At 45.3% G+C, this 26,437-nt stretch overlaps 1 protein-coding gene across 1 annotated transcript in view; it reads left to right on the forward strand.

Moving 5' to 3' along the window:
* FNDC1 (fibronectin type III domain containing 1) overlaps positions 1–26,437 on the forward strand; it is a 109,107-nt gene that overhangs the window by 16,691 nt on the left and 65,979 nt on the right. The window contains exons 2-4 of the mRNA XM_055433027.2: positions 12,180–12,374; positions 14,588–14,674; positions 15,053–15,121. Of these exons, the coding sequence (XP_055289002.2) occupies positions 12,180–12,374; positions 14,588–14,674; positions 15,053–15,121 (351 nt within the window). The remainder of the gene's footprint in view (positions 1–12,179; positions 12,375–14,587; positions 14,675–15,052; positions 15,122–26,437) is intronic.

Consider the following 26,437-nt stretch of genomic DNA (forward strand, 5'->3'; position numbering starts at 1 on the left):
AGATGTCAGTTCGATCCCTGGGTCAGGAAGATCCCCTAGAAAAGGAAATGGCAACCCACTCCAGTATTCTTGCCTGGGAAATCCCATGGTCAGAGGAGCCTGGCGGGCTACAGTTCACAGGGTCGCAAAGAGTTGGACACGACTGAGCAACTGAAATTTTGCTTTCATTACACGTATGGCATCATCTCTGTAAGGGGACATGACTGAGCAGCTAAACCACCACTATCAAACCATTCTGGAAAGCTGGTGGTTTCGGTGGGGAAAAATTCTTGTTTTTGTCTTGAAACAGTAGCTTTTGCTTACATTGCTTCCTGAATAAAATGGCCAAGGGCTGTAAAACCTTAACTACTAATGATCAAGTTCTGCCAGCTCTGCTGGTTCAGTTCACTCTAATTTCTGGCTGCATCAGTGTCCTTACTCAAGTCCGAAGCATACTGACAAATAAAGCATTGACATTGTGAAAATCAAATTCCTGGAGTGGATCCCTTAAAAACAACAAACAGGAAGAAATTAAAGTTAAAACAAAGAAGCTCTCATTTAGAAATTAAGAGAAAAAAGTGACTTGTTTTTATGGACTCAGATAAGATGTTATCAAGGAGCAATGAATCGGGCTGCTAATAACGTGATATCTGGTGAGCAGTGGCTGAACAGGTTAAGGAATCGTTTATCTTACTCACCAATAAACTCAGGGGCAGAGAGGCTCACAGGGACCCAGTATTTTCATTCTGCCACTGCAGACCAGGTCGTCATTCTCAGACGTGTCACTTGATTGATGTTGCAAGATGGCTGCTGCATCTCCAAATATCGTATTGACATCCCAAGGCGGGATTGATGGAGGAAGAAATAGAAGGCAAAAGCACATGACAGCAGGTCTTGATCCCCCACCTGTTTTTTTAATGCTTTCTTGGAAGTGGCAGCAGTAACTTCCTCTTAAGGGTCATTGGCTTGAATTGACCACGTGGCCACCCCTCGATACAAGGGAAGCTGAAGGGTCATGAATATTTTGTATCCTCACCTCTGCTGTAGGAGACCATGAGAGAGGAAGAAGAAGCTGGGCATGGTTCCTTGGTACCCAATCCAGAATGTCTGTGCAGCAGTTTCTGAATTAAGTGCAGATTGCTAAACTGTTCTTAATTAGCTGGGAAACTTGGCTTGCGTGGGACTAGTGAAAAATTCAACTTAAAACATCTCAGAAAACATCTTGAGGGCAAAGGCAGATTCATTTTAAGAGTGCCCTTTGGGCTTGAGTATTTGACTTTAGCTTTGCCACTTGTCTTGAAGCAGAATTCTTTGCTGCTTCACCTTGTGTTTTTCTTCTCTGTTGATATTGCCCAGGGTGGTAGTGGGGCGAGGGGGAGGGAGAGAAAGAAAGAAGATAATGGAGGGGAATAAAATGAGGTTAAACCAGATTAGCAAAATATTCTGGCTTTCTCTCTTCACCCCAGTTTTCCTCCAAATACAAACAACCGAGAATCTAGAACATTCTAAGCAAACTCTGTCCACTGGGAGCTGTTAACCGTTGAGGTGATGGGAGAGTGCTTGAATGACAGCCCTTGTTTACCAGCATCAGAGGACTGTGGCTGCTTCGAGAGTGCAAGTGGCCTTGGGTGGGAGGTTGGGAGACCAGGGAGAAAGCCCTGCCCATGTGACATCAGGCTCTTCCCCTGAGAAGTCCTCAAGTGCCCATAGGAGTGCCTGGCAGCCTCGAGCACAACCAGCTTGCATTCAGCCCCCAAGGGGAATAGTTTCCCAAAGTTGAGTGTGAAGATCAGCTCTGTCCGTGACACAAAGCCTTCTGATGCTGGTCCAGTATGGAGGACGTCTGCACAGGGATGGATGCCCTGTGGCACTGACAGTCCAGAGGGGATGGAAAAGGACATAGACAAACTCTTACTTAAGGATTAGCCAGTGACTCGAGTTTTGAGATTTGGAGGCTTCACTATTTGACTTCTTTGAGCTGATGGAGAAAAAATGTGATTTACAGTTGTACGCAGTGACCATCTTGTGCCCTTATAAGCACAGTGGCATGTATGCATGCGAGTTTAGCCTTTTTGTCTGAATAAAGTGATGCATTGTTGTTATCAAAATACTAGAAAATGCTCAAAGGGGCCAGGGTCTCAGGTTAGGCAGAGGCCACGGGTGAGATGAGTAGCAGGACGCAGCTGGCCCCTCTGGTCATTAGGAAACCTGACCTGGGGCTTCACACACACACAAGAGTTGTCTGGATCATTTGGAATCTCCTAGCTTCTCCGTCTACACCCTCACCAGGGGACATATTTACCATATTTGAGGGCATGGGGTGGAATCCAGTAAGTCACCAGGACCTGGAGAGGTCGACTGGGTTTTGAAGACCGTAAACTGAGGTTAAAAAGTCTGGAAATCCTCGGACGCCCTTGATTTCCTGAGGGACTTGGGACATCTGCTTGCCTCGGTGCTTCTCTCTGCAGGAGGCCGGCATTGTGTGGTTCCCCAAGGGGGATCAGAGGTTCTGTTGGCAGAGCTCCTTCAGCTCCCTGGAGTGTTTTTAAGTGTAAAGACTCCATGACCTAGAGTTTGGTTTCACTTTTTATTGCAGCTCTCCCTCAAGAACCATGCCAACTGTGGGGACACTTTAATGGAACCCCATGCCTAGCGTGAAATGTCAGAAGAGGAGCCAGGCCATTATTTTAATACTCAGACTCCATCCACCCAGACCCAGCTTTCCAGGTGGAAAGCTCAATCATCCATCTGTCAATTTTACTAGCGTTGGTTTTACTTCCCACAGTTACAAAATACCATGTACACCCCTGCTCCTTTTTTTGTTTTTGAAGGGAAGGTTCATAACTATTTGGCAAATAGAATTCCAACATTCATTTGAAAAATTATTTAAAACTCAGTCATTTTGGTGTTTTGCCCACACATTGCCAACCATCTGGATATTTCTGCATTTCTGGATGGATATTCCTGTGCTGTTTCGGATCTTATGGATAATTGTTGGATTTTTCCAATCTTCCCCAGAATCATAGTCAGATTTGTAGATCATGTTGCTTATTCCCCCAAGCCCCAAGATACACTGCACTTCAGTACATCATAACCTTTCTTGGCATATCTATGGGATTTTTGGTCAAACGTTCATGGTTACACTGAGATTTGTGTTTTCTTCATTTCAGAGTCTGGGAACTATTTGGCGGTTTCCAGTGGAAAGTCAGAATTGAATTTCAAACAAAGAAGCAGTAGGGAGACTTACATAAACATGAAGGTTTTTGTGCATTAAAGAGCAATCCTTGGTATACTTAAGAAATAATTTTACCATTTTGGGGTTTTTAGGGACCGTTTTATTTCACAAGCTCTTAACATTCCTTTGGGGGTTTTCTCCGTAACCAGGGTTGTCCCCTCCTACTCCCCCGCCTCCCCTGCCGGACTGGGTGGGCTGCAGGGAGCTCTTAGCTGAGAATGGCAGCCATTCCTGGCTGGTATTTGCCTTCATGTCTTTGGGCGTGTCTCCACTGGCAGCCTTTTGTGACTAAATGTACTGGCTGCCGGGGTAGCTTCAGAAAGTTATTTTTGACTTCCATAGAAGATTTTGATTAATAGGCTCTTAATCCATTAGGTTCTGAATGCAAGTGGCGAAAGCCCAACTTGAACTAATTTAAATCCCAGAATCCATTGGCTTGTGAAACTGCACATTGGGAAGGGCTGAGCTGGTCTGAGGGAGCCCTAGACTCTTTCTATCTTTGGTCTCTTCTCCGCGGGACAGTAAGAGCTGGTCACCCACAGTTCCAGCCAGAGGCTAAGGCAGTGGCTAGGGTCCGGCTCCAATGAGAACGTTTCCTGTGAAGACTTTGGGGCTGGCTGGGGTCACAGGGACAGAGGTCTGTTACCAGAAGAATTGGGGGAGGCTTCACTGGGCAGAAAAAATAATGTGTCTTTCACACAGTGCATTTTGGTTCCCTGCTGTGCAGAGATTTTTTTCTTTTAGGGTCTTGGAACTCCACAGAAATGTAGTCTCCCTGGAGAGATTTTGGATTCAATTATTTTTACTCCAGGGAATCCTGAAGTGCTGTGCGTCTGTGCTCAGTCACTGAGCTGTGTCCGACTCTTTGAGACCGTGTGGACTGTAGCCCACCAGGCTCCTCTGTTCATGGGATTTCCCAGGCAAGAATACTGGAGTGGGTAGCCATTTCCTTCTCCAGGGGATCTTCCCAACCAAGGGATCGAACCCACATCTTCTGTGTCTCCTGCACTGCAGAAGGATTCTTTACCCACTGAGCTACCTAATCACCACCAATTCCAGTGAAAGATGGCAGAGATGGCAGTTGAGTGAATCCTGACTCCCTCTGGGCATTTGAATGAATCTCTTTGGGCTGAGGCTAAACAGGATAAGAAGAAAGGGAGGAGAGCAGTGTGGACTTCAACTCTTTCCATCTCATTTAAGCCACGAGGCTGAGAAGCCTTCACTCTTGGACTTTACACTTTCCCCAGGCCTTTTGTGGTAGAAGGTACTTACATTGAAACTTGGTATTATATCTTCAGAGTATATCCGTGCTGTCGTTTCATCTCATTGCTTAAATCCTGTGGGCTGTTTTGGATCCCATGAGGTTGGACAAAATTTGAGATTGAAATAGAAAAGGCCAGAAGTGGATTTCCAGGCTAGAGGTCAACTTGGCTTTGGAGTTGGTTGAAGAATGAGGCTTCTTCTTTTCAGAGCTTTTGGGGGGGGCGCCTGGGGGACTCCCCACCTATGACCCCAGGAGGGTACATGGTGGGAGCGTGATTATTCCTGGGGGAGGCTCGGAATGAGGGGGAAGTGGCCTGGACCCTCACTCTGAAGAGGCAGCCACACTTGACCTCACACTGATGGTCGTGACCAGTGGGTGAGGGAACGAGCCCCTGGGGAGCTCGGGAACTTCCACTATCCTCTCCTCACACTCCTCACCCTGCGCTCGCTCCCCCGCTGGACGTGAGCTGATGGGAGGGGTGAGTGGTGACGGCCCAGCCTCCACGGCTCTCCTTTCTCTACACGGAGGCATTTATGGATTAGCGGAGGCAGACACATTGGGCTCCTCTTGGAATTCGTCTTGCAGGAAGGCTGCTTCCACCTTCACTCCTGCTTCGCTATGGTGGGGTTGGGGAGTGGTGCTGGGTGGAGGCCAGGCTTGCTGCTCTCACCTCCCTTGTGAGGCAGTGATCCTGAGCTGATCTACTCTGCAGGCTCAGTTGTGTCCAACTGAGGGTTTAGAACTGGAGAGGGAGGGGTTACAGAAAGCTCCACAGTAGTCACACTCTAGATCCACCTTCTCCAGGGCAACTTCATCAGTAATAAACCCGAGAGTTTGATTTTCTGACTCCCGTCTTCCCTGGTGGCGCAGTGGTAAGGAATCCACCTGCCAATGTGGGAGACGTGGATTTGATCCCAGGGGTTGGGAAGATCCCCTGGAGAAGGAAATGGCAACCCACTCCAGTATTCTTGCCTGGGAAATCTCATGGACAGAGGAGCCTGGTGGGCTATGGTCCGTGGGGTTTCAAAGAGTCAGATACTACTTAATAACTAAACAACAACATCTACTTTCTTAAATTGATTGAACTCAGATGTGTCATAAGGACCACTTTTGTCCCTCATGTTTCAAATCCAGGGGAAGCTCCTGCATACATTTAATCAGATGAGATAAAAATTATGTGAGATTTGTTATTTATCAGCTCAGGAGACACATATAGGTCCTTTTTCATCACTGTCCAATCATTTGCTATTTTCATCATTGTCCACTATGGCTATTTAACATCGATCTATAAATTGTGTAGTACATATTGTGAGTTTCGAGAACCAAATAGATTTTTCAGATTTGATTTTCAGGTCAAATCAAACTGTTATTGTCTGAGTCATTTCTCTCAGTAAGTATTACTACCTCAGAATATACTGGGTTTTACCTATTCAACGTTTTACCAGTTGGATTTTCCACCTCGGCTGTGGGATATATCCTCATTGTTGATGATGATTCTGTGAGTGGTGGCTCCATCCAGTGCTGTCACAGAAATGAAAGAATTTGAGCATGTTTGTCAGCTACTGTTTTGTTTGTAGATGGCAGGTTGGCTGTAAATCCAGCTTAAAGTTTTTGTTTATTCCTCTGATGTTTGTTGAACCTTGTGCACCAACACTTTGGTGTAGCAGGTTTGGTGAAAGTCCATCAAGTTGGGAAGCGATGATGGAGCAGATACAGAGGAAGCATGAAGGTGGATCAGTGGGGGCTTCACAACTTCTCCCTCGCATCTGCCATCCGTCTACCTTCCTTTCTCTTTTTGCTTATCTGGAGAATGTAATCAAGTAACTGTATGATATTTTTTTTTAAGGCAAAACAAACAAAAACAATACTTTGGATCCAGAAAGAATCAAAATCTTAAGCATTTCTCCATGAATTGTGCCATTTTTGGATCAGTCTTACCCTTGACTCATTGTATTATTGGATTCTGAACTTTTCTTCTCTTATTCTGAGAAATTGCCCTTGGTAGAGCTCTCTTTCTAGAAATGTATTTTTTTCCTAGCCTTTGTGGTTAGACCTGTACCTTGAAGGATGGGTGGTGTGTCTGAACCAAGAATCTTGAATGTGTTCAGTTTGGAATTCACACGCACCTCTCAAATAGGCAGTGGGGACTTGGTCTGGGATGGTTAGTTTGGAGCTGAGCATATGGAAGTTATTGGTTGTACGAGTAACTGAAGCATAGGGAACACCTTACACTCCCCTCCCCAGATCCAGATGGATCTTCTCTACTTCCTTGGAGCCCAGGTCAGTTTTTTCACAGCCACTGGGTCTCTTGGGGGAGAGAGGGAATTTTGGAGGTGGGAGATGAGTCCTTGAGCAGATCTGTACCTTAAGCCTTCAGGGTCTGGGTTAGTCCTGGTTCTTCTCCAGACTTTAGCCTTCGTCTTGACCTAGAGCTCTTTTGGATGGACCCAGACTCCCACGGGAGTCTCGGAATTGAAACAGGACATTGGGAAGTTGTCAGGATCAGCAAATAAATGGTTGCTCCCGGAGTTAAGGAGGAGGTCATCAACTGGCAGCCAATGGACTGAGTCTGGCCAGCTGGTGTGTGTGTGTGGTTATGTGGGTGTATATGTTCTTCTTCACATAGTGGTTTTTTTACACTTGACTGAGCTAGTATAAAATGGAGAAATTTCACATACAATCCAGGATTTCTAGCTTCCTAGAAAAACCTCCAGAATATTGGACAGTCTGGGTCCTGAATTCCCTTTTGTCAGCCGGTGCCAGAAACTAAACTGTACCTTTGTGTAACGTGTATATTCCTTCATATGTCTCCACTTACTTGCTTCATTTTCCTGGTCCTCAGGGGGACTCTTGGCTGACCTCATTAGTCTAACCTTAGCGTCTTTTTGTCAATCCATCAGTCATTTACGTGAGTACAGAGTGTGTGGTCAGTATCTGATGCCCACATATGTGCCAGAGTGGGTAGGTGGGGGTGGTGCCCTGTCCACTGTGATCAATGAGCCCTGCACATGGGCAGACCAAGCTGACCCTGGGTACCTAGCTCTGAACTCAGCCTTCTTGAGGGCTTTTGTTAGCCCTGGAGGATCCCTTGAAGCCACTCTGTGGACTCTCCAAGGATTGACATGGAGGAGCCCTTGGAATCTTGGAACCATCCTTGAACAGATGTGGATCCATACTTTGGCCCTTCAACCGAATTGGCCTCCAGGGCCCTCTTGAATGAGAGCTGGAGTTTGGAGCTTAGACCAAAGTGAGAACTCTGGGCGCCAACTGTCCCTTATTTTTCATTCTCAAACAGACCAACAGGGGCCTCAGGGGAGCCATAGCACTGAAATGTCTAGCTTGGCAATGACCAGGTATCTGAAATGTCATCAAAATACCATTTTGCCACTTAGTACCTGGTAAAATATTCTTGACTCTGGATGGGGTTTACTGGTATGAACTGTGGAATGAGTCTGCTGTGGTATGCGATTGCTTGAGTCATAGCAGACGCTGCTGGCTGCTGCTTCTGTCTTGAGCACCTTACCATCTGTCTCCCTTCAAAGACAGCCTTGACTGGGGGGAGATGGGGAAGGACACGGACAGGAAATTCTTTGTACTTAATCTAAAATCCTGGTGGCTGCAGCTTGAACTCACTTCCACATTTTGCCTTCTATGGAGAAGAGAAAACAGCTTGTCACGGCCCTCGTGTATCATGCACGCTTTGTGAGGTCACCTCCCAACGTCCCCTCTATCAGGCCATGTAATTCCTACCATGTTGACTTTGGGTTTGTCCTTTTTCTCTTTGGAGAAGCAGTTCATGGGGTACACGGCTTTAAAGAGTATATCCCTCCTTACCTTAATCAGATGAGAATCCTGCAAACTGTTCCAAGAAGGTTCTGTGCTTCATTTATCTCACCGTGCGGATGGTCTATGACACTTACAAATAAGTAAGAAATCACTCTGTCACGTCTCTGCCTTATGCTACCAGAATGGTACTCCTGAAACACAGAACCCAGAATGCAGTCCGCAGACCTGGAAACCTGCTTCAACTTCCTACATTTCATTTAAGGAAAGAAGTCATGAGACCTACCAAACGATCAGGAATAGAACACATCACCGTGTTTCTAGTCCCAAGAATAAGTCTCCTGTCGAGTAGCCCAGGTTCATGCACGTTGATCTGCGCCTGCCTAGAACAGTTCTTCCTTAATTAGAGGCTGGTTTGATGGATTCCTGCAGAGCTAAGGCACATAGTGAGGAGTGGACCTGGCGTGACCACAGATTTCCTTTCACCCGTCCTTCCTGTTCTTTTCATCCAAACTTTTCTGAGTGAGGCATGGGTGCTGTTGACCAGGCAGCATCAGCACCGACATCAATTTTAAAGGTCAAAGTTGATGAGAATCCAGGGAATGATAATGTCCCTTAAGTCACCATAGTATTGTGTGTAATTGGCCTGATTCGTGTGTGTTGGGGGTGGTGTTGGGGAGGGGTTTTGGCTTAAGGTGTTTGGAGAACCTTAAATTCAAGACTGATTTTATAAGGCAGTTGACCCTAAGGGATGATTTCAGGATCCCCTAAAGGCCTTTGTGTTTTAGAAACGACCTTCATTAGGTAACTCTCTAAGTCCTAAAATGTCACTATTAGAAAGTTGTTACTTTGGTCCAAGGGCTTCCCTGGTGGTTCAGATGGTAAAGAGTCTTCCTACAATGCGGGAGACCAAGGTTCAATCCCTCGGTCGGGAAGATCCCTTAGAGAAGCAAATGGCAACCCATCCCAGTATTCTTGCCTGGAGAATTCCATGGTGAGAGGAGCCTGGTGGGCTACAGTCCATGGGGTCGCAAACAGTCAGACACGACTGAGTGACTAACACGTCCACCTCACTACTTTGGCCCAAGATTTTGTTATACAAATGTGAATATCGTTCACTTACTCCATTCCTTCCATAGAGAGGAGCCGACTAGGAAAGACAGCAGGAGGTGGAGTGACTGTGGGTGAAGGCAGAGTGCCCCTCCGAGGGGAGAAATGGCATGAGAAGGTGGGGTAGGTGGTGGAGGAAAGGGTAAACCCAGCTGGAGCCCTCACGATTGGTTTTAGGATACCAGTGGCTTCCTAAATCAAATTTTCATGGGTGTGGTCATTGATCATTTATGAGCAGGGACAGAGTCCGAGGGTCTGTGAGCTGTGGGAAGAGCTGGGCATTGCGGTTGGACACAGCAGGATTTGCATTTGGTTCTACCCCTGTACAGCTGTGTGACTCTGGACAGTTCTCCTAACGTCTCTGTTCCACACCTTGCTTGCTGTCTTCATCTGCCATATGGAGGGAGTAAACCGCACCTCCTGGGCTGTGTGTGCTAAGAGTACCTCATGCGGTGTGAGTTTCAGGCAGAGGGTGGTGGGTGTTAGGCACTCAGTAAGCCCCCTTTTCTTGTCCATTTCCCTCTCCCATTTTTATACTTTAGAGTTGGTTTACACCAGATGTTTTTTTTTTCTGGTGTACAAATGCTGACTGTTATTGTGTTGAAACACACTGACGATACTCGATCACTGGCAGGAGGAGAACAAATAAAGTCTTACACGGACACACTTGGAAACTGATGGGGTAAGCGGAATGCAGTGATGTGCGTTTGGTTTTGACCACCCAGGGGGATTTGCCTCTGTTCTTCTTTACTTATTGTAGCTCCTTGAGGTTCTCAATGTCCCCCTTTCCCTGGGCGGATGCACCATTTGACCGCGATTCTCATGTGATTTAGAAATGATTCCGTGCCGTGTTCAAGGACAGAGGTGAGGCAGAGCAGCAAAGAGCAGCAAGTGTTTTTATGGATTGTTCCTCCTTTCAGATGTCAGTAATGAACGGGGGTCATCTTCAGACCGAGGCCATTGTGTATGGATTGAATCACTCGTGCACAGCGGAAAACGTGATGGTGTTAGGGCTTCACAAATCTCACATTAGAGACTATCTGTCCAGGATCGAACTTTCCTGAAGGGAGGTTTAGAACTGAACTGTAAAGAAAAGCCTCGTTCATGTATTCATTCGTTTTCTTCCTTAGGAGAGTCACCCAACCATTTTGAGGTGTTGGAGTCCTTGCTCTGTTTCCATGATATTTTGGTCAGGGTGAAGAACAGGATTCTTGGGAGTGATTTCTGCTATGGCAGGAAATGGGGACTGCAGCTACAGAAGGTCAAACCCATGGCAGAAAAAGGGGGGAGGTTTTCACAGTGAAGCCTTGGAAGAAATAAAGGAAACTGAAGAAAGGGAACCCCTGTCCTCCAGCCAAGAAAATCCTGCAAAGTTCCCTGCAGGCGAGGAAGGGTTCATGAGAATTAAGGCAGAGCCACCATGATTGCTAATTTTAAGTATCCGGATGCTCACTAGTGGGCTGTCTTTACTGTCTCCTCAACTCAGACTTTCCCCGATGGCATTAGGCTTTTTGTCCTTGATGTCTCCCGTCTCACGTTTACAGGCCCCTCACCTCTGATGTTGGGGAAGAAATGCTTTCTGGGGATTGCTCTGTGCCTGTCCTCCGACATTGTGTTTTTGTCTCCAAAGTGGACACTCTTTCTCTAGTACCTCAAAAATTATGATATACATACTCTGGTTTTTCATTCCTTGAATTTCTTTAGTGGGATCCCAGGAGTTCTCTCCTTTTCTGATCATTTTCCTTCTAAGGCAGTGGGGTAATTTTGGGAAGAATAAGTGATATATGTTAACGTCAGCTATACTTATTTTGTTCAGAATCTTCATTAGTGTTAAAAATTACATACTAACCAATCTACGTGTTGTCATGAAACACTCCCCTTTCCCTCATTTCTATGAGTGTCTAAATTCATTTTTCTGAGTGTTCTGAAGTTTAAATGTTCCTGGGTTTTTTAGGTTACCCTTTTTGCCAGCTGAGAATGCCTTGCATTGGTGAATAATCAGTTTCATATCCAGGTTTGCCCTGACGTTGACTGTTGTGTGAATATTTAGCATCTGTTTATATCACGTTGCATTACGATATCAGTTATATTATGAACTGATAGATTGTGTTTGACAAAACATTATGTTTCATTTTGGTTAGTTTGGAAAACCAAGAACACTGTTTTGGAACTTCATCAATGAAGATAAAAATGTTGTGCTTCTTGATAATTTTTCTGTCTTCTTCTGGAACGAAATATGGAAACATTTAAATTAGCGACCTGCAGCTAAAACCAGAGGTTTGCCTCTCTTTCAAGATGTTGATCTTGATTTGTTTTCTTTGTGGAAATGACTGATTCTCTTATCCCCCTTTAGATACAGTGGATATTCTTCCTGATCATGAGAGTTTTATGTTGTTCTTCTCAGGGTGGTTTTAAAGATTGTCCAGCTGTATCATGCCAAATCCGGAGAATTTATTTAATATATGAATGCTTCTGGAGAATATGTCAGATTACTATTTTGTTAATCTTGTCCTAGCAAAGCAACACAATCAAGCTGGGGAATGCCTGGAGTTTATTTTGATTTGTTTCACTTTTGGTTTAAATGTACCACTCACAGTTCTCTGAAATACATAAAAGGTTGAGGGTTTGGTATGTTTGTTTTGCTGTCACACTATAATGATGTCCAAACATGATGGTACTTAAAGTCTTTAGGATCAGACAGATGGAAAGTTGTTTGCTCTTTCACTAACCATGTAAGAGAACATTGGAAAAAAACTCGTTTTCCCAGTCTGCCCTTCTCGTAAGTTGATAGTTGTGCTGTTTGCATAGCTGACCACCCACTGAAGCCAAGGCACGTGAAACTGCTGTCCACTAAAATGGGCCTGAAAGTCACGTGGGACCCACCCAAAGATGCTACCAGTAGATCCGTGGAGCATTACAACATTGCTTATGGGAAGTCACTGAAAAGTCTTAAATACATCAAGGTGAATGCGGAGACGCACTCCTTCCTTATTGAGGATGTGGGTAAGTGACCCTCTGTCTTGTTCCCAGTCAGAACTAACTGTCCACCTCCATTCTCCTTCCATTCTCAGGCTGGCTATTTGGGAGACAAAAATGGCACCCAGTGGTTCTTTGGTTCTTGGGTAGCCAAGGTTAAGAGCCTGTTAAACAACAGCCTTCATCTTGCTCATGGGCTTCCCATCCTGCATTTGAATTCCTGGATCTTTCTCCAAATTGATGTAGGAAACAATTCTTAGTTTCTGAATGTGCTTTTGGAATATACGTTGATTCTTTTTTAGCTCACAGAAACTTGACTATTGGACAAGTTTGTAGTCTGACCTTGAGATTTCTAATTTACAAACCAGTTTATAATTAGGGATTAGTTAAACAATGTGTCCCTTCAGGGGTGTATGGTGTGTCTGGCTTTGCCACATCTGATTCAGAGATATAACATTTCTCCCCGTTGAATTTGCTTCTGGAAGTTTGGAGTATTTAACATTTTGCCTAAATATATTCTTGTATCAGTGCAGGTGTAGGTGATTTTGAACTTAAACTTTGAGCTACCTCCTGTGGATCCTCTGTATTCCCCTTTCTCAGTCCCTCTGGCCTGAGACCCCATTTATTCTACAGTCATTCCGCGGTCCAACCTTAAGATGGATCCTACAGAAGTCATAGAAGTCAGCACCTGTGATAACCAGGTCCCCCTGGCCACGTTAGTGTTCTCCTACTTTCCCTCAGTGGATCAAAACCAACTTGTGGCTCTTTCCTGTCTTCATGGCTCCAGCTAAACGTACATTTCTCTGAATCTCCTCCGTATCACTAGGGCCCCAGTGTCCAACTGTGATGTTAAATGGAGATTTATCCCACAAAGGCACGAGCAGGGTCCCAGTTTCTTGCTCAACCCTTGGGTTGTGAGGTTGACTGCAGAGAAGAAAAACGTGCAAAAAAAGCCCTAGAACTCACTGAAAACCAAGAGTATCCCCACCCCTCCCCTGCACCCTGCCCCCGGCAACTTCCTGATGAAAATCAGAAGTTTTCTGAAGCGAAACAGAGACATTTGGATGAAATTTCTTTGAAATACGAATAAGCTCAGAATGAAGAGAGAAAGTGCTGGCGATGCCTGGTTTTGCTTTTTGTCCAAACCTACAGCATTTCCCAGTTGGTCCAGCAGGTTGTGCCAAACCTTAAATACCACCAGGTCCCATCATGGTCAGATAGAAGGCAGACCAGTCTTGAGCCCAATAGGGGTCCCAGATATATCACTGGTCCTGGACCCCTGGCTTGAGAACTGAAGTTTTGTGAAAGGAATGTTCCTCACTGGGAGAAATGCAATGATCGTTATTGCCTTTGACAGAACTCTTTCCTCTCCAGCCCTTTATCCCCTCAAATGCCCACAGACTTTCATCTCTTAAAGGAATTGGCACCTTTGCTTATCTTTCACATGATAATAATTCCTTTTGAGGAAAAACAGCACTACCAGAGTTTGCTTTTCAAAACTGTAGGTTCAAGGTACCCTTGCTTTGTAACATGGTGTCTGGGTTTTCTTTTGCTCCCCAGCAATTTCAGGATATCAGCTAGAGACCTTCATTATGTAACCTGGATCCCTAGATGCACGTCAAAAAGTGTAGTCCAGTTATTTCAGGCATAGCATTTCCAAGGTCTCGGGAAATGTTTTTTTTTAGATCTTTTGACTATTTTTGTTGAAATAGTCAAAGAAAACCTGCACACATAGTAAGGGAAATATTTTATTGTGAAAAGAAGAAAATTTCATGAGGTTCTACTTATTGCAGTGTAGATTTCCCATGTGCTAAATTTCTTGAGTTGCATTGAAATGTTTTTACAATTTTTTTGGAGGTTGCCATTGGGAAGTTTTCTTTGTCGTTACTAACACTGTAGGTTAAAACATTTAGTGGACAGTGTGTGTCTGTTTCCTACATTGATTTCATGTTAAAAAAAGCTCAAAAGCTTATTTTTGTTGATTGCTCATGAATCCAGGTTTATTGCACATGTCATGTGCTTTGTACTAAATAAATTTTGTGTTCTTTTGGTCAGATGTGCTTCAATTGCCTGAGACCAACGTTAGTGATTTTGATTAAAGAAAAGAGAGAAGGCTATAGTTAGACTGGTCTCTTAATTTGGATTTTTATATTTGGTTGTAAGTGGTATGAGGAAGACTGACTTAAGCTGTCATTCGTGGAGATTTGAGACAGTGGCTTGACATGAACCGTGTGTTTCAGAGCCGGGGGTAGTGTACTTTGTGCTGGTTACCGCAGAAAACAGCAGTGGAGTGAGCCGTCCTGTTTACAGAGCGGAGAGCCTGCCTGGTAAGTCTTACCTTAGAACTGGAGGCTGTGTTTTTGTGACTTAGTCTGGGAACTCAAACAAGAAATTTTTAGATTTGGATAGCAAGCTGAAAGATTGAAAACTAGGAGAGATTTATCCCTTCTTCTAAAGTACTTTTGATATAGGTTACTAGCGGTTTGTCTTAAGTTTGGGGGTACTCACTACAGTTAACCATGTATAAAAAGCCAAAAATATGTTTTGTCCATACAGTTTAGGGGGCAGGTCACTTGCATGGCCTGAGCAGGTCCTTTGGAAGATTGTTGAGAAGACCATTGAAATGTACACTGAGGGATGCAGTGAAGTGTGGAAAATCCAGCCGTCCTCCTTTCTAACGATCAAGTTGCGTTTTCCTAATTTAGGAGGTGAATGGATCAAGATTGATGGTTTTCCCATTAAGGGTCCAGGACCATTTAATGAAACCGTCACAGGTACTGCTCGCTCATGCGGTTCATGTCTTCACTGAAGCACCGTCTTGAAAGAGGGCTGTGCTTCTGTCACACACATGTGCTCACAAACCTCCATTTGGCTCCCATCGCTAAACTAACACACACGCCGCACAGTTTCGGTCGATCTGCACTGCCCTGGATGGACCAGACTGCAGCCAGTATCGCTCATTCCTCACCGCTCTTTCATGTTCTGGTGTGGGGGTGTGTCCTTGTCTACATCCGGGGATGCTGTTGCTCTGTTAACAGGCAAATATGGTGGTTGAGATGGCAGTCCTGGCCCGATGAGGATATTTACAGCTCTTCTATGTGTGGATGCAGAAATGAATGCAGCCCACCAAACAGTGGCTTTATTGGCTAATATGCTGCATCCAGGCTTCCTCTCCTTCCTGATGCACAGGATAGTTTGTGATCCGTTCGATAACCTGCCTCCCATCTCTGCTCCATATTTGTATTCACGTGTGTTGTATCATTTGGATGTGGATGTTGTCTGGTCGTATCGTTTTACTTGTTGAGAGAAGTGTTGACATTTCTTGTGTCTCTTGAATATGTTTAATTAATGGTTAAACCGTAATGCAAAATGAAAGCAGTTATTTCAGAGTGTGGTTGACTAAGTATCCTAAAGGCAATGTGGCAAGGCGTGGTGTTTTTAAATATACCAATCTGGTATTATTGTTGAGAGGAAGGTGAGTATGTTGAAACCAGTGACCATAATCTGCCTCTTGGGTCACATTTGATGGGAGTAGGCAGTTTTCAAAGACCATTTTATAAAAATAGGGAATGGAAGAACAAAACAGCCTGAAAAGGAAACTGAATTTTGGGAAAGGTGATGTGTTCTTGTTCAGATATGCTGAACTTAATGTAATGGACCTGTCTTATAGGTGATTGGTGATGAGGGCAAGAGGTAGGCATGGGTTAGGAGCCATGCTGAAGAGTGAGAGTTGAAGTAGGAAGGGTGATGAGAGGCTGAGAATTAGGAGAGACAAGAGTAAAGCCAAGGATCAAATTTGACAGACACGAACAGTGAGAGAGTCCAGAAGGTAGTACACCTAGAAACTGTGCAAACTAGGAAGGGCGTTTATTTTGGAGGCTGTCCGCTCCTGCAGACACACATGTAAACATTCACACTTTTCACTGACAGACATACTGTGCCTTTGAGCCTTATACTTTGTCTTTTAAATAGCCATTTTGTTTTTAATCATCTTCCTGATAAAGTTTTTGAATGGCAGTTTTAGAATGAGTAATATTTTTTCTTATGCCGTCTTTAGTAGAAACAGGCTTGTGTGTGTCCTTTCTGAGGAAGCATGTGGTATAGAAACCCTGGGAACTGAGAATCGCAGACAATCACAGCCCAGTTCACTTCTGGGTTTATGACTGTGAGGTCCTTTAACCTCTCTCTGCAGGAGCCTCTGTGGATTCTTGACGCCAAAGAATGCTCTGCTATAATATATAACACTGTATTTGTCATACATGGTGCTAAGAAAGATCCTGGAAGGAATTTTGCAGCGTGTGATGTAAAACAGACCTTTATAAAATGTAGAGATTTAGCTCCAGAAAAAAAAAGACATTTCATTGTTAATGAAAATAATAAAAATAATTTACGAGAAATTATCAATAAGTGACCAACTTTGCATCTGTACCTTTTGAAATAAGGCCTGGTAAATATGCTATGCTATTGAGGAATGGTTAATATATGATAATCCCATTAAACAAAAGAAGTACTACTTTTGATTTGCACATCAAACATGGTAGAATGAATAGTGTCTTGCACTTATATACAATGCTTTTCCCCCCAAATGCATGTACAGTCTATTTTGATTTAATAAAATACACAGTCTTTAAATGCAAAAATAAAAAAAACAAACACCCAAGAAACCCAGCAACAGCAAAGGAAGGGATTTGTCCTAGAAATGCAGATATTAGCAACTGCATCTGGTGTGAGGCCCCAAGGGTTGGCTCTCGTGCTTTGATCCGTAATACCTCACGTTCTTCCAGTGTTTATTTGAAACTAGAGGAAAATCCATTCTTTTATTCTGCTGGAAACTGTGGCTTCCGTTCACATTTCAGAAGGCCTCTTTGCTGGCTGGGAATCTATCTTGACCTCATTGTCTTTACTTCAAAATAGGACTCTAGTTCTGTGATCAATTCATTCAGTGTCTCTGGTTTTCCAGGCACGATTCTGGGTGCTAAAGATGTAATAGTGAATAACATTGACAAGGGTTTGCCTTGAGACTATATTCTAGTGGGAAAGACAGACAGTAATTGTTGTTCGGTTGCTAAGTCTTGTCTGACTCTTTGCCACCCTATGGACTGCAGCACACTAGTCTCCTCTGCCCTTTACTGTATCCCAGAGTTTGCTCAGATTCATGTCCATTGAGTTAGTGATGTTATCTAACTATCTCATCCTCTGCTGCCCCCTTCTCCTTTTACCTTCAACTTTTCCCAACATCAGAGTCTTTTCCAGTTCATCGGCTCTTTGCATCAGGTGGCCAGGGTATTGGAGCTTCAGCTTTAGCATCGGTCCTTCTGATGAATATTCAGGATTGATTTCCTTTAGCATTGACTGGTTTGATCTCCTCGCTATCCAGGGGACTCTCAAAAGTCTGCTCCAGCACCACAACTCAAAAGCATCAGTTCTTCAGTGCTTAAGCCTTCTTTATGGTCCAACTCTCACATCTGTACATGACTATTGGAAAAACCATAGCTTTGACTGTATGAATCTTTGTCGGCAAAGTGATGTTGATGGTTTAGCTTTTTAATGTGCTATCTAGGTTTGTCATAGCTTTTCTTCCAAGGAGCAAGCGTCTTTTAATTAATGAATGGTTGCATTCCTTGTCCACAGTGATTTTGGAGCTCAAGAAAGAAAATCTATCACTCCTTCCATCCCCCCGCCCATCTATTTTCCATGAAGTGATGGGACCAGATGCCATGATCTTAGTTTTTTGAATGTAGAGTTTCAAGCCAGCTTTTTGACTTTCTTATTTCACCTCATCAAGAGGTTCTTTTGTTCCTTTTCACTTTCTGCCAATAGAGTGGGAAAGGGAGACAACAAGCAATGTAAGCAGAGAGTCAGGCATATAATCCGCATGAGTTTGGTAGAGATGCCATAACAAAATATCAGAGGCTGGTTATCTTAAACAGTAGATATTTATTTCCTCACAGTTCTAGCAGCTCCAAGTCCAAGATGAAGGTGTAAGCAGATGTGATTTCTCCCCAGGTCTTTTTCTTTGGCTTATCTTTCCTCTGTGGCCATGAATCCTTGGCTTCTCTGTGTCCAGATTTCTGCTTCTTCTAAGGACACCAGTCAGATGGGATTAGGGCCACCTTTGTAGCTTCATTTTAACTTAGTCACCTCGTAAGACCCACACTCCAAATTCAGTCCCATTCTGAGGTAATTTGGCTTAGATCTTAAACATACACATTTGAAAGAGGAGGGATACAAAGTTTAGCCTGTAACGTGATCATAAATTCCTTGAAATGTGAGCAGCACGGTGATACAGAACAAGATGGCGACGCCAGGCCGAGGCCCTGTGGGACTGTCTGGGATGCCACACGAAGGGGACGAAGAATGTGTGGTGAGTCCTGGAGGCGGCCAGGACCTGGGTGACTTCAGACGGTCTCTCATACACATGTGGATGCTCCTATAGGACTAAACAGAAATGCAACTCTAGGGCAGACGTTTTGGCTTCCTCTTTGGTTGCTCACCACATATCTTTTTGTTAGAAAGTGGTCTTGGTATTTAAATGTAAAATCTTTCCTGTTGAGATGTAAACCCATATCCCTTTGTTTTGTCCTTGGGGAAGAGATGTCACAAGTCCCTTCACGTATTGGAATCCTATTATTAAGCTTTCCTGCAGCTTTTCTGAAGCTGTTTTAGCTTTTCTTCTGTGACTGGATCTGGGTAATCTCCTCTGTGCAGAGCTGGGCACTGGGGGTCAGGATGAGAACCATGGTCCATCTCTGCTTCTAACTAGACCACGGGCTTGGAGGGCAGTTCATGGGCTTTCACCGATCTGTTTATCTGGGGAATTTTAGCTCTCAATAGGCTCATAAGTATTTTTAGTAATGTGGTTTTCTAAAAATCAAATTCTTTGTGCTTTTCTCAAGCGATGGAACCCACACTAGACACAGAACTGAAATAAAAGTTTGATTTTTACTTCATATTTTCTTTCCATTCTATTTTAGTTCATGAAACTTACTAATTTTTTTTTGGACAGTTAAATTACAGCTCAGACTCAAGTTTAGCGGAGTTCACAATTCTCTTAGGCCATTACAAAAATTATTTATTTCTGGCTGTACTGGGCCTTCTGTTGTGCGGGCGATTCTCCAGTTGTTGTGCTTGGGCTTCTCATTGTAGTGGCTTGTCTTGCTGCGGAGCATGGGCTCTTGGCCACTCAAGCTTCAGTAATTATGACATGTGGGCTCAGGCATTGAGGCTCCTGGGCTCTAGAGACCAGGCTCTGTAGTTGGGGCACAGCTGGGCTTAGCTGCTTCTCGGCACATGGGAATCTTGGGATGGAACCCGTGTCTCCTGCATTGGCAGGCAATTCTTTACCACTGAGCCACCAGGGATGTTCCTTTTTAGGCCATTTTCACCAGCATGATTCCCATGGTCTAGCCATTCCCTTCCTTATCACGGTCACCCCGACCTCCAGGCTGCTCCCTGAATCCAAATAGCTTGAAGGCACGTAGTTCATTATGTGCATCTCCACACTTGCGTCCTGGGCTGCACAATTTTGGTGCTGACAATCCGTTTGATTGTCTCTGCTCCTGTCCCCTAGGATGGAGCTGCTCCCCTCCAAATCCTAGAATCATGAAATTCCCCATCATTTCGCTTCTTCAATGCCGTCATGTCATTAGATTGTCCAGGCTTCGGATCTGTAGACACTTCCCGTTGCCAGACTCCAGAAACTGTCTCCTGGCTCATTTCTGGCTTATTTTATCTTGCTGCCAGCATTTGACCACACTTATGTCAGCATGGCCATGCCAGCCTCCCCCTATCCCTGGCTCTCTGGCTTTCCCTCCTGTGTGCTAATTGCTGAGCCTGCGGAAGAAATAAGAACTAAGCTCATCCACCTTGTGACAGCTTCCTATAACTGGTTTTCTAAGTTCATCTGGACCCTAGGTTCTGCTTGGAGATTATTCTGTTTGTCTTTTCTCAGTTTCCTTTCTTTCTCTCCAAAACTTGGACATTTTCTTCAAGTTCCTTCCTCCACCTGCCTTCCCCTTCTGACCTGCTCTCCCACCTGACCTTGCTTCCTGTCTCCCTGGGAAGTAAAGGTCATTGGGGTGACATCTCTTGTCTCCCCTTCCTTGACTTCTAAGCCTTCATGACTTCCTTCCCTTCTCCTGGCTCTGAAGAAAGGTTGCTATTATTGCTTCTCTCTCAGACTGACTTCATATACAGAGAGCTTCTTTGCAAGCACGGTTAGGACCCAAGGGCTGTTCTGGATTCATCTTTGGAGCCCTCCCCTCCCTGTAGGACCTGGCTCAAAAGCTAATTTGGGCAGGTGTCAAATTATTTGACAGTGAAACTATGAGACCTGAAAACTGAAGCCTGGCATCTTTCGCTTCTTCCCTGGCACTCCTTTCATAGGACGTATCTGTGGGTGTACCAGGAAAGATGTCCAAGCATGTGTTTTGGTCTTTTCTATCAATAGTTCATCAAAATGAGCACCCATCTTCAGGTGCATTTTCTTGCTAGTTTGTTTATGTAGGTGTGAAGTGAAGTGAAGTTACTCAGTCGTGTCCGACTCTTTGCAGCCTCCTGGACTGCAGCCCACCAGTCTCCTCCGTCAATGGGATTTTCCAGGCAAGAGTACTGGAGTGGGTTGCCATTTCCTTCTCCAGAGGATTTTCCTGACCCAGGGATCGAACCTGGGTCTCCTGCCTTGTAGGCAGATGCTTTACCGTCTGAGCCACCAGGGAAGTCCCTATGTAGATGTGACCGATGTGGAATTTGAAAGCTCTAATCGCACTGTTTTGAGATTGCCTCCTTCCCTAATCCCTTGGTTTAAGTGCATAATGAATCCATCCAACCATAACCATCTCCACTGCTCACTCTTACACCCCAGAGTCAGGCTCAATCAACAGTGAGACCCTTCAGATGTCTCAGCCATACAATTATGGGGCTCCCCAAAAAGGCTCCAGGCTCCTTTCTAAGAACTATCTCAGGTTCTAAACTTCCTTCTAAGGTTCTAGGGTTCCTTTCAGCCCTGACATTTCATGAATTAACAACACTAAGGCAGTCTGAATGAGTGATTCCAAGCTTGGCAAGCCATTGGGGACCATTGCTGAGAAATGACTGTTTGCCTTGGTCTCCACCCTACTTAGAATGTTTTAGGCCAGCAAATTCTGAACTTATCTCGGCCAAGGAAGAAACACTGAATTATAGATTTTGGGTGTTGAGGTTGTGAGTGAATACACAGAGGTGCACAGGATAAAGAATCGTCTCCAGTGATACACTGGAAGTGCTGCCTTCCTTCTCTGGGTGCAAATGGTAGGCTTTCTGCCAAATGAGCCAAGGAGATGCCATGTTAGCTCACTTAAACTGACCCGTGTCGGTGTGACTGGGTAAGAGGAGCCACTGCGGTGCAGCGATAAACAAACCACATCCTCCGTTGCTTCTGCCCTGGGGGCACTACCATGTAATCTGGAGCCAGATCCTGGCTGCCGTGGGCCGGGCCTGAGCTTTAAGTATTCCCCGCTCCAAAGTTTTAAAATTAATTATGAATCAAAGACCATCCTCTTTTCATATAGCAGTTTCAATTTAAAAAGTCTCTGGCCCACAGTTCAGTTCAGTCGCTCAGTCGTGTCCGACTCTTTGCGACCCCATGAATCACAGCACGCCAGGCCTCCCTGTCCATCACCAACTCCTGGAGTTCACTCAGACTCATGTCCATCGAGTTGGTGATACCATCTAGCCATCTCATTCTCTGTCGTCCCCGTCTCCTCCCACCCCCAATCCCTCCCAGCATCAGACTCTTTTCCAGTGAGTCAACTTGTCGCATGAGGTGGCCAAAGTATTGGAGTTTCAGCTTTAGCATCAATCCTTCCAATGAACACCCAGGGTTGATCTCCGTCTGGCCCACAGGGAGTTAACAATGTCTATGACATTATTTTCCTCAGTAGCTCTTTCTTGCAGTTATTCGATTTTTTAAAGTATGCAGTTTGGAGGGTGGAACTGGTTTCTGGTGCCTGACCTGGGTGGGGGTGAGCTCTTCGAGGGCAAGGCAACAGTGGTTTACTCATCTTTGTATCTCCAGAGCCTGGGCTGAGCACAAAGTAGGCAATCAAGGATTGTTTACTGGGTGAAATGCATTTAGAGGCTGCTTCTGCTCCACACCCGTGCCCAGGAAGTTGAACTGTGTGTCAGAGCTCAGGCACCTGCATCTCATTCAGCCCCCGACTGTGGGGGTGGCCCTGGCAGGCCGCTTGGTCACCCCAGAGTGGTGCTGTCACTAGTCAGTGGTCCTGGTTCTTGCCCACTGTTTCTTTGGAGGGGCCTGGGTTGAAGGATGGCGTTGAGTGCATTTGGAGACTGGAGTTCCTCAGGGCTGGTTGCTCTGTGGAGTCAGTCGAGTCCACCTGCTATGAGCTCACCTCCCTCCACGTTCAAATCTTCATCCCTCCGCGGCTCAGGTCTCTGTCTGGGTGCTGGTTTCCAAGCCGCCTCTCACGTTAGAGCGTGGATCAGTTCAGTTCAATTCAGTCACTCAGTCGTGTCCGACTCTCCGCGACCCCATGAATCAGAGCATGCCAGGCCTCCCTGTCCATCACCAACTCCCGGAATTCACTCAAACTCATATCCATCGAGTCAGTGATGCCATCCAGCCATCTCATCCTCTGTTGTCCCCTTCTCCTCCTGCCCCCAATCTTTCCCAGCATCAGAGTCTTTTCAAATGAGTCAACTCTTCACATCAGGTGGCCAAAGTATTGGAGTTTCAGCTTCAGCATCAGACCCTCCAAAGAACACTCAGGATTGATCTCCTTTAGGATGGACTGGTTGGATCTCCTTGCAGTCCAAGGGACTCTCAAGAACCTTCTCCAGAACCACAGTTCAAAAGCATCAATTCTTCGGCGCTCAGCCTTCTTTATAGTCCAACTCTCACATCCATACATGACCACTGGAAAAACCATAGTCTTGCCTAGATGGACCTTTGTTGGCAAAGTAATGTCTCTGCTTTTTAATATGCTGTCTGAAAGTGAAGTCGCTCAGTCGTGTCCAACTCTTTGCGACCCCATGGACGCCAGGCTCCTCCATCCATGGGATTTTCCAGGCAAGAGTACTGGAGTGGGTTGCCATTTCCTTCTTCAGGGAATCTTCCCAACCCAGGGATCAAACCCAGGTCTCCCGCATTGTAGACAGATGCTTTACTGTCTGAGCCACCAGGGAAGTCCAATATGCTGTCTAGGTTGGTCATAACTTTCCTTCCAAGGAGTAAGCGTCTTTTAATTTCATGGCTGCAATCACCATCTGCAGTGATTTTAGAGCCCAGAAAAATAAAGTCAGTTACTGTTTCTACTGTTTCCCCATCTATTTGCCATGAAGTGATGGGATCAGATGCCATGATCTTAGTTTTCTGAATGTTGAGCTTTAAGCGAACATTTTTACTCTCCTCTTTCACTTTCATCAAGAGGCTCTTTAGTTCTTCTTCACTTTCTGCCATAAGGGTGGTGTCATCTGCATATCTGAGGTTATTGATATTTCTCCTGGTAATCTTGATTCCAGCTTGTGCTTCTTCCAGCCCAGCGTTCCTCATGATGTACTCTGCTTATAAGTTAAATAAGCAGGGTGAAAATATACAGCCTTGACATACTCCTTTTCCTATTTGGAACCAGTCTGTTGTTCCATGTACAGTTCTAACTGTTGCTTCCTGACCTGCATACAGGTTCCTCAAGAGGCAGGTCAGGTGGTCTGGTATGCGCATCTCTTTCAGAATGTTCCACAGTTTATTGTGATCCACACAGTCAAAGGTTTTGGCATAGTCAATGAAGCAGAAATAGATGTTTTTCTGGAACTCTCTTGCTTTTTCCATAATCCAGCAGATGTTGGCGATTTGATCTCTGGTTCCTCTGCCTTTTCTAAAACCTGCTTGAACATCTGGAATTTCACAGTTCACATATTGCTGAAGCCTGGCTTGGAGAACTTTAAGCATTACTTTACTAGCGTGTGAGATGAGTGCAATTGTGCGGTAGTTTGAGCATTCTTTGTCATTGCCTTTCTTTGGGATTGGAATGAAGACTGACTTTTTTCCAGTCCTGTGGCCACTGCTGAGTTTTCCAAATTTGCTGGCATATTGAGTGCAGCACTTTCACCGAATCATCTTTCAGGATTTCAAATAGCTCAACTGGAATTCCATCACCTCCACTAGACAAAACAAACCAAGCTGCAAAATCCTGGGAAAAGTTTTCCTTAGGATATCTAACACCCCTTTCTCTTAGCTTACCTCGACCAGGAGGCTGTCTCTGTGTCCACAGTGAGGTGAGGAGATGCCAGAGGTCCACATTTCAGCCGTTGAGGAGCTCAGAAAAGGAGGCTCGCTTCCTTTGCTTTCTGTGTTCCTCCAGGGCCCTCAGGAAGTGCAGCTGAAAACTGAAGCACCAGCAGATCGGTCCAGATCGGATGCGCCAGTGATGCCTTTTTTCATCATATGGGAGTTTCACAGAGGAACCTTTACAGCCAGTCCCCTGCAGGATTTCCCCCTCTTGCCTTCCATGCTAAGTCAGTGGGGGCTGGGCCAGGGATGGGGAGCAAGGGAGCTGGGCCCAGGCCAGGGCTCACTCCTGGTGCAGGTGGCTGAGGACCTTGGCAACTGATATCGCTGTTCCTGGCTTATCGCTGAGCCACTGCCCTGAGTAGGATGCAGGGACGTTAGCCCTGCCCGTGTGGCAGTGGAGAGACTGCTGACCTAACATACAGAGAGAGTCCCCTCAAAGGTCTTATGATTTGTGAAACTGAGGGACATGTCCATGCAGAGAGTTGTAGGACTGCTGAATTCCTGTGTAGAGTTTGCCCGCATTGTTAATGTCCTGCTGGCCACCGTCTTGGGGTGACTCGGCCTCTGCCGCCTTGGTCCAGTGCAGTGACATTGGTGGCATAGTCTTCACTGATATTCATATCACTGCTGAGATTATAGGACCTCTGGGCTTCCCTGGTGGCTCAGACGATAAAGAATCCGCCTGCAACAAAGGAGACCTGGGTGGGCATGGCAACTCACTTCAGTATTCTTGCCTGGATAATCCCCATGGACAGAGAACTCTGGCAGATTGCAGTCCATGGGGTCGCAAAGAGTCAGACAGGACAGAGCGACTTTCACTCACTGGGATCAAGGTCAGTAACTGTTGACCTTTTTGGATGACATCCTGGAGCTGCCGATATCCCGGTCATTCTTTGAGGCTTCTCAAACTGGGTCCTCAGAACTTGCGAGAACATAGCGCTGCCAGGAGAGCATGATGGGAACTATTTTCTTGGCAGAGACACCAGGCAGGTCCAACGGGAAGTGTTTTCTTGGTGGCCAGTCATTTAAAATGTTATTTTTGACTTTGAAGACAAACCAAAATATTATAGGATAGTCTATAAAATTCAAATGCAATTTTGAGATGAAACCGAGATTGTGGATCAGTTACCAATGCTCCAGGCTTGTGGGGGCTGCGTTTGTTTTCTTCGCTGTTACATGAACCTCAGTGAAGAGCGTGAGGGGCTTTGTTCAGCGGTAAAATGATCCAGTGCTTTTGTGAAACAAAGAGCCAAGTCAAACAAGATAGTTGGAGTGGAGTGGTCCCAGGGCGGCTGAAGCATCTGCTTTGTTTCTGAGATGGTCCTGCTGGAGTTTTGAGGACCACGTTTGTGGCTCAGATGCTGGCGGCCTTGTTCCAGCCTGTGGGGTTGGCCTCTGACTACACTGTCCCTGGGTTCCCTGTGGCTTCCTCATCTGGTGACAGCCAGGATGTCCCCGTGTGATCCTAGGAAGCAGGGAAGAGGAACCCGTGAAGAACTGGGCAGGGAGCGGCAGAAACCTTAAACTGATGGCACTGAGGTTTGTTTGCTTTAAAAGTTAGCTTTACACACTTCATAAAGGGCTTCCACAGTCCTGACATTACTAACATCATTAGTAATTGGCACTGATTTGCTTGGAGGCGATCGAGGTTCTTTGTTTTTCTTTCAAGACCTTCTCTTTTCTCCCAGTCCCTGAAAAAGCAGCAAGAATGGACTGACTCGGTTGATGGCTTAGGGGCGCTGTGCTAGCGTCTCTGAAGGATGCGGAGATCCGTGCCTATCTCTCTAATTCTCCCCTTGGT

This window comes from Moschus berezovskii, chromosome 10 (assembly GCF_049115385.1).
Source record: "Moschus berezovskii isolate FMDL1 chromosome 10, NW_MosBer_1.0, whole genome shotgun sequence".
NCBI classification, from domain to species: domain Eukaryota; kingdom Metazoa; phylum Chordata; class Mammalia; order Artiodactyla; family Moschidae; genus Moschus; species Moschus berezovskii.